Here is a 13517-nt window from a genome sequence, read left to right as displayed (position 1 = left end):
ATAGATAGGTATAAATGATTTTTTGGAATCTTTTCTTAATAACAATAGATTAGGATAATACAATAGATAGATATAAAAAATTTCCTGGGATTTTTTTTAATAATAGATTGGTATAGTATATATAATAGATAGATATAAAGAAATTTTCTGAATTTTTTTTTCTACTTTTGATCGTGATTTTTGATCAGTTACACTAAAAATTATGACCAACTGACCGTTCAACGTGAACCACCAAAAACGTAGATCGTTTTGATCAAGTAGATAATACTGACAGAAATAAACAAAAACAACAAAATACTAATTAATTGGTTGGTTAATAGTTTATCACGATCAATAAATCATCTGCTCAAAATTGAACTTTAATCGCAAATTTTTGTTAGTTTTTAGTTTTTTGTGATCAAAATGCCAATCAATTAATTCTGAAGTAGACTAGAGTCAATAGATCAATATAGTATAATGGATACAAAAAAAATTTCTGGGATTTTTTTTAATACAATAGATCAGTATGGTATAAAAAAGAATTTTCTGGAATTTTTTAATATAATAGGTTGGTAAAAAAAAAATAATTTGGTAAAATAAGTTTTCTATCAGAATATAATAGATGGAAAATTCTTTGTTCTGATATTTTTTTTAGTAACAATACTGTAACAATAAGTATAAAAAATTTTTGGAATCATTTTTTAATAACAATAGATCAGTATAATACAATAGATAGATATAAAAAAATTTTCTGGGGTTTTATAGTATAATATATAGATATAGAATTTTCTGTGATTTTTTTTTTATTTAATAACAATAGATATGATAAAAGTTTTGGTAATTTTTTTTTAATACCAGTAGACAATAAATAGATATAATAAAAATTCTTGAGACTCTTTTTTAATAACAGTAGATTGGTAATAGACTATTATTAACTTATTAAGTTAATGATTGTTTTTTAGTAGTGGTGCAGACTTTTGAACCTTAGGTAGTTATGTCATTTTTTTCAACATCCCGACCATCCTGTCACATTGTTGTATGGTGCCATAAATGACTTTTGCCATATGGAATTTTTAGACTTTTAGACTTAAACTTTTTATGTAATTACTTTTATATTTTTTAGACTTTATATAATTGTAACTACTTTTAAACTTAATATACTTAACATTAATATAAACTTTTTTTTTTTATTTGAAAACTGCTTTTAAATTTTTTAAATTCGAAATTTAACACATCACCATATACTACTACTAAGATTTTATAGATTTACAAAATCCAATCTTTCAGGATGGAGAAAATGGATTGTGTGAAGAACTAAATATACCTAATACTATAAAGAAATATAGAATTTAATCCTATTGACATAGTTGATGATATTTTAAATACTAGATTAGAGTAAATTGTTTACATGCCATCATTATGAATTTATATCCTTAGTTGTTTAAATACTAGTAATTGTAAAATTGCATATAGAAAAATGTTAAATAATGGTATTATTTAAAAGAAGGAGTAATTGTTATTATTTTTAATTATATATAAATAATAAAAAATATGCTAATTTATTTAATATTTTTATTTGTTTTAATTATTTAGAGATTTTTTTAATAACAATAAATTGGTATAATATAATGGATCTAAAAAAATTCCCTGGGACTTTTTCTAATAACAATAGATTCAATAGATTAGTATAAAAAAATTTCTGAGATCTTTTTAATGACAAATTTATTGGTAGTAAAATAGACAGATATAATAAATTTATTTGAGATTTTTTTTAATAATAATTGATTGATATTGCTAATAGATGCATATAAAAAAATCTTTGGATTTTTTTTAGTAATAGATCATTATGAAAAATATTTTCCAAGATTTTTTTCTATTTAATTAATGATAGATTGATAATAGATAATTAATGTTTTAGTAAGATTCTTTTTAGTTACCATTAATAAAAATTTTTTATAACTATAGATTATATTTAATGAGATTTGTAAAAAAGTTTCTTTTTTTTTTAATAACAATCCTATAAAAAATTTTTAGAAAATTGATCACATATTGGAGTTCTTTTGGAATGAAAACTAGAAAAATGATCATTTATTGGAATTTACCCAGAAAATTTTTTATAGGACAATAGATATGATAAAATTTTTTGGTGATTTTTTTTAATAATAATATATTGGTATATGGTGCTAATTAACAGTAAGTAGCTGCTAGTTTTTTTATGATAAAAAATTGGGCAATTTTTTTTATAAAAATTGAAAAAAAAATTTATTTTTCAATAGAAAATTGGCCAATTTCTTTTTCTAAATTAAAAAAATTTTTATTATTTTAATAAAAATTGCTCAATTTATTCTATTATTAAAAAATTATAAAAAGTGACCTATTTAAGAAAAGTAGGTAAATGTTTTTTAATTGTTTTAACAAAAATGTTGTAAAAACGTTTTTTATTAATAATTTTTATAAAAAAAATGCGAAAACGTAAATCAATTAATTGCCTGTGTTACCACGTTAAATTAAAATTAAAAATGTTCATATTTTTTTATCCCGTAAAATAAAAAATTTTTTTTTAATTTATTGCTAAAATAAATAATATCTTTGCTTAAAATTAAATAGTTCCCATTTTTTTTTTGATTTTTTTTCTAATAAAATAATTAATTAATTTCACTAGAAAATATTAGAAATTTTTTTTGTTCGTGTAAAAAAATTTTTTGATGATCAACATAAAAGTAAGAAATGTAAATTTCTTCATGATCTATCAAGTCAATAATGATTTTTAGTAGCACAGAAGAACTCAGCGCAAAAAGTTTCCATAATGATTGTTCAATGTACTGTACTGTACTAAGTACTTAGTACTAAGTACTAAGTACTAAGAACTAAGTACTAAGTACTAAGTACTAAGTACTAAGTACTAAGTACTAAGTACTTAAAGATTAAATGAACCTTTTTTTACCAAAATGGCTAGATCAATAGTAAATTAGGGAATGATTGGCAACAGAGAATTTCTTGAAATTCAAAAAATTTCTTGCCGGAGTTAAAATTTTTGACAATGATCAACAAATGATCAACATAAAAAATATCCACAATTGTTGTAAATTTATGACAAATGATTATCTGGGTGTTAATGAATGATAATCATTGATCGACATCAGGTGGTTTGTAGATCTTTTCTTTTGAGAGAGTTGGGTGTAATTTAAGGAGGGTGCAGATCTTGGTGATCAGTTTTTGGTCAGGTGAGGTCAAGGTGGCACATGTTTGGACTATCATGAGTTTTTACTGCGGTTTAGTTTAGATTGGAGGGATCGTTCGAAATGAGGTGGGTGTCCTTTCGGGGATTGCATGACACTAAAAAGTTCCCCTTTAGTTTACTCTTAGGTAGTTTGTTAACTCTGGTAATATAGTCACTTGGAGAATTTATTTTTATCGACCAGTGTGGGGGGATTTTTCCAACCAGGGGCTGGCGGTTCAGTTTGATAATCTGCGGGGTACGGGCTTCAACTTACCAAAACTTAGGTTTACCTAGGCGAGAGTATGGGAGGCAGTGGCGTTATCTGGGTTTTTGTGTCGTGGGGTCTAATTTTAGTATCTCACATTATACCTTCTTCCTGTTAATTGCCCACCGGTTTGAGTAGATTATTTTTGCGTGTAGTTTAGTTAGTATTTTTGTCAATTTTGACTTATATGTAATTTTCTACTTATAATCGCGTCCATGTTAGGTTTCTAACTGGAACCCATTAATAAAAATAAAAATAAAAATGAATGATAATCATTGAGAAAATAAGAACTCTCTCTCCTTTCTCTCACTTTTCTTAATGGAAATAATATTTCACTCATTTTAAAATACTCGTATTTAAAGAAGTTGCCCTAAATACCTGGTTAAAATACCAACTTGGTTTCCGCTACTTGTCTCTATTGGGTCCAGCGGCACTTGTTCATATGTTTTGAACGACTTTGGTTATAAGGTTGAAGATTCCAAGCTGGAAGGAAGAAATTTCCATTTCGCTCAGTGGTGAAAGTTCGCTTTCTTAATAATAAGGGGTTGTTCCTGGTGATAGTTTGGTGAAATTTCCCTCTTTACCTAGGTTTTTACTCCTTTGGGTTGGTTTTCCTAGGGTTATGAATTTTTCTTATTTTTTTGGTGAATTTTTCTCGTCTTTCTTTTTTGCCTTCTGCTTTTTGGAGTTTTTCTGGGGGGTAGGGGGGTATCCCAAAATTGATCGACATCAGGTGGTTTGTAGATCTTTTCTTTTGAGAGAGTTGGGTGTAATTTAAGGAGGGTGCAGATCTTGGTGATCAGTTTTTGGTCAGGTGAGGTCAAGGTGGCACATGTTTGGACTATCATGAGTTTTTACTGCGGTTTAGTTTAGATTGGAGGGATCGTTCGAAATGAGGTGGGTGTCCTTTCGGGGATTGCATGACACTAAAAAGTTCCCCTTTAGTTTACTCTTAGGTAGTTTGTTAACTCTGGTAATATAGTCACTTGGAGAATTTATTTTTATCGACCAGTGTGGGGGGATTTTTCCAACCAGGGGCTGGCGGTTCAGTTTGATAATCTGCGGGGTACGGGCTTCAACTTACCAAAACTTAGGTTTACCTAGGCGAGAGTATGGGAGGCAGTGGCGTTATCTGGGTTTTTGTGTCGTGGGGTCTAATTTTAGTATCTCACATTATACCTTCTTCCTGTTAATTGCCCACCGGTTTGAGTAGATTATTTTTGCGTGTAGTTTAGTTAGTATTTTTGTCAATTTTGACTTATATGTAATTTTCTACTTATAATCGCGTCCATGTTAGGTTTCTAACTGGAACCCATTAATAAAAATAAAAATAAAAATGAATGATAATCATTTCTGGGTTTTTGTGTCGTGGGGTCTAATTTTAGTATCTCACATTATACCTTCTTCCTGTTAATTGCCCACCGGTTTGAGTAGATTATTTTCGCGTGTAGTTTAGTTAGTATTTTTGTCAATTTTGACTTATATGTAATTTTCTACTTATAATCGCGTCCATGTTAGGTTTCTAACTGGAACCCATTAATAAAAATAAAAATAAAAATGAATGATAATCATTTCATTGGTACTTAATAATTACCTAAGACAAAATGATTAACCAGTTGCTGCGATTTTGTAATAATTGATATACATTCCGTCATTCCGGTTGTGCAAAATTTGTCATGTGCAATAATGCAATGCTTGTACTTGTGATTAATGCTTTTGCACATAATGTATTTTGCATAAATATTATTACCATATTTATTCATACTAATAAAGGTATTTAAAAGACGTTTAAAAAATTAAAAAAAGATATTTACTTTATCTTTTCCAATTTTGATATAGTAATGGACCAACGTGTTGGTAAAGGTAAAACATATAACATGAATAATAATATAAATTAGAATTATTCAAATTATTAAACCAAATTTGCAATATAACAAAACTAGTTTTCAGTAATATAGAAGAACTTGAAGAAAGTGGCACTGGAGAATTTGAGGGAAGTGACACTGAAGAATCTGAAAGTAGTATTGAGGAATTTGAAGGAAGAGACGCCAAGGAATCTAAAGGTATATCAAACAAGCTGAAGTATTAAGTTTTTATTTATAGACAATTCAAATACTATCTATAATTATACCTCATATAATATGAAATATAATTTAGGCTAACTATATTATATAAAAATTATATTAAATATTTATTAGCTTGTAAGTTATATAATGAATTACTCATTACCTTTATTGTATTCCATATAACTAAATAATTTATTTAATGATTAATAATACTGTAGTTAGTAAGTTATTAATTATTTAAATCTTTAGTCCTTTACTTTATTTTTTCTATATAACATTCAAATAACTAAATTCTTTGTTTAAATAACTATTAATAATTAATTATATTATTACAGATGGTAAGTTACAATGTATACTGTATATTATATTTATTTTGTTCATAATTCAACTAATTATATTCTTAATTTAAATAACTAGATTGTGAGTAATATATATAATCATTATATCATTATATCTAACTAATAATACTACAGGGTGTGAGTTATATCTATATTTATATTATTTATATACTAATTTCTTTATTTAAAAAAATTATTAAATAATATAGGGTGTAAGTTATTTATTTAATTCTATTATTGCTTATTGTTATAATATTTACATATAATTTAAACTAACTAATTTCTTTATTAAAAAATTATTAAATAGGGAGTAAGTTATTTATTTAATTCTATCTATTATTACTTATTGTTATAATATTTACAAAAAATTTAAACTAACTAATTTCTTTACTATTTAAAAATTATTATATAATATAGGGAGTAAGTTATTTATTTAATTCTATTATTACTTATTGTTATAATATTTATATAATTTAAACTAACTAATTTCTTTATTTAAAAAATTATTAAATAATATAGGGTGTAAGTTATTTATTTTAATTCTATTATTACTTATTGTTATAATATTTACATATAATTTAAACTAACTAATTTAATAATTTAATTTAGTTGGTAAGTCATAATTTGTTTATTTAATTCTATTATTACTTATTGTTATAATATTTACATATAATTTAAACTAACTAATTTAAAATTATTTTATAATTTAATTTAGTTGGTAAGTCATAATTTGTTTATTTAATTCTATTATTACTTATTGTTATAATATTTACATATAATTTAAACTAACTAACTTCTTTATTTAAAAAATTATTTCATAGCTGGTAAGTTATTTATATAATTCTATTATTACTTATTGTTATAATAGTTACATATAATTTAAACTAACTAACTTCTTTATTTAAAAAATTATTTCATAGATGGTAAGTTATTTATATAATTCTATTATTATTATTGTTATAATATTTACATATAATTTAAACTAACTAATTTAAAATTATTTTATAATTTAATTTAGTTGGTAAGTCATAATTTGTTTATTTAATTCTATTATTACTTATAATTATAATATTTATATAATTTAAACTAACTAATTTCTTTATTAAAAAATTATTAAATAGTTCGTAAGTTGTTTATTTATTACTTATTGTTATGATATTTACATATAATTTAAACTAACTAATTTCTTTATTTAAAAAATTATTAAATAATATAGGGAGTAAGTTATTTATATAATTCTATTATTACTTATTGTTATAATATTTACATATAATTTAAACTAACTAATTTCTTTATTTAAAAAATTATTAAATAATATAGGGTGTAAGTTATTTATTTAATTCTATTATTACTTATTGTTATAATATTTACATATAATTTAAACTAACTAATTTAAAATTATTTTATAATTTAATTTAGTTGGTAAGTCATAATTTGTTTATTTAATTCTATTATTACTTATTGTTATAATATTTACATATAATTTAAACTAACTAACTTCTTTATTTAAAAAATTATTTCATAGATGGTAAGTTATTTATATAATTCTATTATTACTTATTGTTATAATATTTACATATAATTTAACTAATTTCTTTATTTAATAGATCGTAAGTTATAAGTTATTTATTTAATTCTATTATTACTTATTGTTATAATATTTACATATAATTTAAACTAACTAATTTCTTTATTTAAAAAATTATTAAATAATATAGGGTGTAAGTTATTTATTTAATTCTATTATTACTTATTGTTATAATATTTACATATAATTTAAACTAACTAACTTCTTTATTTAAAAAATTATTTCATAGATGGTAAGTTATTTATATAATTCTATTATTACTTATTGTTATAATATCTACATATAATTTAACTAATTTCTTTATTTAATAGATCGTAAGTTATAAGTTATTTATTTAATTCTATTATTACTTATTGTTATAATATTTACATATAATTTAAACTAACTAATTTCTTTATTTAAAAAATTATTAAATAATATAGGGTGTAAGTTATTTATTTAATTCTATTATTACTTATTGTTATAATATTTACATATAATTTAAACTAACTAATTTAAAATTATTTTATAATTTAATTTAGTTGGTAAGTCATAATTTGTTTATTTAATTCTATTATTACTTATTGTTATAATATTTACATATAATTTAAACTAACTAATTTCTTCATTTAAAAAATTATTTCATAGATGGTAAGTTATTTATATAATTCTATTATCTTATTGTTATAATATTTACATATAATTTAAACTAACTAATTTCTTTATTTAATAGATCGTAAGTTATAAGTTGTTTATTTAATTCTATTATTACTTATTGTTATAATATTTACATATAATTTAAACTAACTAATTTCTTCATTTAAAAAATTATTAATAAATAGGGAGTAAGTTATTTATTTATTTCTATTATTACTTATTGTTATAATATTTACATATAATTTAAACTAACTAATTTCTTCATTTAAAAAATTATTAATAAATAGGGAGTAAGTTATTTATTTATTTCTATTATTACTTATTGTTATAATATTTACATATAATTTAAACTAACTAATTTCTTCATTTAAAAAATTATTAATAAATAGGGAGTAAGTTATTTATTTATTTCTATTATTACTTATTGTTATAATATTTACATATAATTTAAACTAACTAATTTCTTCATTTAAAAAATTATGATCTAGATTGTAAGGATCTATTCTTATATATATTATATAATATTAATTTGTTAACTGAATTCTTTCATTTGAAAAATATCTGTTACTTTAGTCGGTAAGTTGTAAATCATAGGTTATTATAGTATGTATTTATCCAAAAATTAAGGCTTATATTACATTTAATTCTTATTTAAAATTTTAGAGTAAGTAATAATTTATTTTGTGTAAATTATAATATAATCTATCATATAATTTTAATTATTTAAATTTATAGATTTGGAAAAAGTGGAAATATGATTATAGATGATTTTATTCTTAAAAATGGATTAAAATGGATTCCTTATAACAAATTTAAAAATATTAAATATCTTAATGAAGGAGGATTTGGTACTATATACAGAGCTATTTGGTTAAAGAATAATGGAAATGAAGATGATGAAGAAGTAATTCTTAAATGTCCCAAGAATTTAAATGAAAATTTAAATGAGTTTTTAAAAGAAGTATAATAGTATATTATTTTCTATTTTTAATTTCAATTTTAATTTATTTGTATTAATAATTATTATTATTTTTTATAGTGGGAATATCATACAAGTGTTTTAAGTTCATATGATATTATAAATATTTATGGATTCACAGAAGATCCAAATACTTCAAAGTATATAATAGTAATGTATTATGCAAATAAAGGTAATTTAAGAGAAAATTTAACAAGATTAGTCAAAAGTAATTGGAATCAAAAATTATTTATGTTGTACGAAATTATTTCTGGACTTAGTAAGATACATAAAAAAAAACTTATTCATTGTGATTTTCATGATGGTAATATTTTAAATAATATTGAAAAGAATAAGGATAAAATTTATATTAGTGATTTAGGATTATGTCAACCTATAAAATCGTTTTTGAAAAAATATGATATTTATGGTGTTATTCCATTTATGGCACCTGAAGTTTTAAGAGGCAAATCTTATACTCCAGCTAGTGATATATATAGTTTTTCTATGATTATGTGGGAGTTTACATCTGGAACACCACCATTTAATAATAGAGCACATGATCTTCAACTTAGTTTAAGTATTTGTAAAGGTGAACGTCCTGAAATTATTGAAAATACTCCACAATGTTATGTGAATTTAATGAAAAAATGTTGGAATGAAGATCCATTAAAAAGGCCATCATCTGAAGAAGTGTGTAATATTATTAAAGAATGGATCATTCCTCCTGATAAAATTGAAAATATTAATGAAGAATTAAAATGCAATATTGCGGAATTTATAAATGCACCAATTGGGCATAATAATCTTGTTACTGAATCTCATCCTAAAGCATGTTATACTAGTCGCTTACTTGATTTTACTAGTAAAAAATTGAATGAAATTCTTGAAAGTGAAAATTTGGATGATTGTATAATTAATGATGATATGAAGTCATTAGGTATGTTAATATAATAGGTAAAAAATCAATCTTGCAAATTATTTATATGAAATTAATTTAATTAAAACAGATGAGAATACTAGTAAAAAGTTGAATGAAATTCATGAAAAAGCAAATGAAATGCTAGTAAATGATGAAGATTTGAATGATTATATATATAATTAAGGATTTGGGGTCATTAGGTATGTACTATGATATATAAAAGAACTAATATTGCAAATTATTTTTATGTGAAATTAATTTTATTTAATATTTAATTATTTAGATATTAAAACAGATGAAAATTAACTAATCATTGTTTGTTTTAAAAAAATTTATAGTTTTTTTAAGTGATATTTGATATTACATACACATACAAAAGAAATTGTTTTTTATTTTATTCTTTTTAGATTTATTTAAACACTAAGGCTAGAGTAGTAAATATTTTACAAGTTTCTTAGTTTGTAATTTAAATAATTCTTTTTTTTTTTTAGCTTATGTACTGTATCTATATTCACTTTTTTTTATTATATTTAGAATTATTTAAACACTAAGACTAGAGTAGTAAATATTTTACAAGTTTCATTTAAATAAATCTTTTTTTTATAACTTTTCTAATTATGAGATATAAATTATCAAACCACTACTATTTAACACAAATTCAGAAGGAATTTTTGAGATTGTACCATTTGTTGCCCCGAAATTTTTAAAAGAAATGAACTAACTTAAGTTTCTGAATTTATAGTTTTGGTATAATAATATGGATATTATCGGTTTGTGATCTTTCTTTTTATGATAGACAACATGGCCGTTCATTTAATATTTCTAAACCCGCTGAGGAAATTCTCCCTCTTTATCTCAATTTAATGGAAAAATGTTTAGGTGCAGATCCACTCAAGAGACCATCAGCATTCGAATTACTATATATTTTACTTTGAAAATTAATTCCATTATTATATAGCGATTCAGTCTAGTATAATAGAAATTTAAACTTAATCTGATTCAAAATGTTAATAAAACAATATGATTACAGTACGATTTCTTGAATGCTATTTTTCTGAATATAACTTTTTCCGAAGTCAATTACCTGAATGCTAATTTCCTGAACTAGACATTTTCCTGAAATATACAATTCCCGAATCCTTATTTCCCGAACTCTGAAATCCTAATCCTGAATCTCAATATCCTTAACGGGAAATTTCCTGAAACATAATTTATTGCATATTAGTTTATAAATATTGCATCATAATTATCATAATTCAATATATCTATTTATTCAATGATAATATCATTATTAAAAAATTTTAAAAGTACCATAACATTTATTAGAAATTGAAGTTAGTTATTATTAGACATTTGTTAATTTCACAATATACAGTACATAGAAGCAAGGGTTACTAACAAAACACTTTATCAATCTATTATTTACCCTCACAAAGTTCACGGGAATTAAAAAATAGAAAAATACGAATAAAAGTACGTAAATATTCGTAGATGAATCTATAAAAGTTGTTACACGAATAATGATTACATCAAAATATTTTTCACGTGATAAAAAGTTTTCGTATTATTTATTATTAGGAAAATAATTTTAATAAAGTTCATACAAATTTTTATTATAAAAAAAAAATCAAATAGATTTTTAACAAAGTTATAAATAATAATAATTAAAAGCAAATAAATTTCAATGTCATATATCATGTTTTCATTATTATTAAATTTGTAACTATACATAAAGAGCAAACATAATATAAATTCTCATCAATTCTCATCAAGACATATTTACTGAAAAATATTAATGAGCGTGACTAACTTAGTTTTTATTTGATTCAACAAATATAATTTGTTTTACGATAAACACTTTCTTTATGATACTTTTTTTTTCTAAATGATAATTATTTGACTTTTTTTCAGCAATTATTATTTGATAATACATACAGTATATACATATATGTATCATAATATTTTTCATAATAGACTTTTTTTTTCTAAGTAAAAAAAAAATACAATTAAAATACTATCTAATTTACATAAAAAAAAATAAAATAAAAATCAAACAACTAAATAAATTTATGAAAATCGCGACACTGATTATTAATTAGTACAAAATGATTAACCGGTCACTGGGCGACTTCGCAATACTATTTATACAATATAGTGAAGTTGAATTTTTCTAGATGCTTTCATGGAGAAAAAAAAATAAAAGAATTTTTCTTTACAAAAAAAAGGGTTAAAAAAAATATATTTGTCAATAATTTAATCCGAATTAATAATGTTCGTGCATTTTGACCATTTATTGGCTGACGATCATGGAGAAGCCCGTGCTGATCACACATATAACAATCATCCTTAATAAAAATCAGCCCCATTAAATATTTGATCTGCAAATGGGTTGTTTGTGACTTGTCTTGGTAACTGTATAAGATAATTCAATGTGTTCGCATTTTTCGCATGTCTTATTTTTCGTTGTATTTTACGATTTTGAAGAGAACGATTATATCGAGGCACATATGATGATCGAGTTTGGGTTACATTTGTGAGACATTGTTCTTGTTGTTCGGAGTATATGTCCGTTTCCTGATACTGAGAAGAACTATGAAAACAGTAGAAAAAAATTGAATAAAATTAAAAAGAGAAATAATTTATTAAAATAAAAAGTAAAATTCCTTTTTAAACTAAATCCTATTAAGAGGATGGAGATGTACGCTTTTTACCTCAAAATTTTTGAGGTCAAATATTATAAGAGGGTTTTGACACACGCATATAAACCTTATAATGTCGCACCACCCCTTACAATATTTCCACCAAAAATAGAAGAAAAAGGAGAAAAAAAATATTTTTTCTTTCCTTCTTTCTTAAAAACTTACCAATTTAAAGTTTCCGGATCGGCCCGGTTATGAGTTTGACCGAAGTAGTCAATAGATAGAGTAGCAGAATAAGTGACTGATGGTTGTTCCATTTTTTTTTCCTTTATAAAGAATTATAATTTTTGTACAACCAAGAATTTTTCTTTAAATGTTTGCTAATAAAAAATTTTTGATAAACAATTTTTTTTTGAAATGAGTTTGTTTTTGTTTTCTTTGAAGTGAGAATTGGATCAAAAAAAAAAAAAATTTTGCGGTTCCTTTTTTTCTGATATAAATATGCGTATTTAAATATTTTTTTCCTATTAGAAAATATTTGATTCAACCGGTCAACCGCCAAAAGGAGAGCTATTTATTTTTTTTTCCTATCCTTTCATGCTTTTATAATTGGAAGAAAGAGAGAAAGAAAGAGAAACAGCTAATAATTATTCCGATTCGTAAATATGATATAATATACAATATTAATATAAGGAATATATTTTTACATCAATAAAAAAAAAAAATATTCTTATTTGACGCATTTTTAGATGCTTCTAATACAACCTTAATAGGAACATAAGCCATTACTTTTTGGATTCCGTCCATAAATCTGATAATGCCCTAATGCAGGCTGGAATTTTTTAAATCGCGATTTACCTTTTGGGTCTTTAATAAAGAGATTCCGCGATTCCGCAAGTTTTGTTC

At 22.8% G+C, this 13517-nt stretch overlaps 2 protein-coding genes across 2 annotated transcripts; one reads left to right on the top strand and one right to left on the bottom strand.

Moving 5' to 3' along the window:
• Window positions 1-8846: 8846 nt before the first annotated feature.
• OCT59_007872 (uncharacterized protein) lies at window positions 8847-10155 on the top strand (the record flags this gene model as incomplete). Its single annotated transcript, XM_066142081.1, has 4 exons — window positions 8847-9053; window positions 9132-9330; window positions 9715-9990; window positions 10061-10155. 4 exons carry the CDS (start codon window positions 8847-8849, stop codon window positions 10153-10155), a joined length of 777 nt encoding a protein of 258 aa, XP_065998991.1.
• A 2163-nt stretch (window positions 10156-12318) lies between these two features.
• OCT59_007871 (uncharacterized protein) lies at window positions 12319-12928 on the bottom strand (the record flags this gene model as incomplete). Its single annotated transcript, XM_025332150.2, has 2 exons — window positions 12319-12562; window positions 12837-12928. 2 exons carry the CDS (start codon window positions 12926-12928, stop codon window positions 12319-12321), a joined length of 336 nt encoding a protein of 111 aa, XP_025176388.1.
• Between the last annotated feature and the right edge of the window lie 589 nt (window positions 12929-13517).

This window comes from Rhizophagus irregularis, chromosome 16, assembly GCF_026210795.1.
Source record: "Rhizophagus irregularis chromosome 16, complete sequence".
NCBI lineage: Eukaryota > Fungi > Glomeromycota > Glomeromycetes > Glomerales > Glomeraceae > Rhizophagus > Rhizophagus irregularis.
The sequence above is the reverse complement of the archived record's forward strand: the minus strand, read 5'-3'. Positions and strand labels throughout refer to the sequence as shown.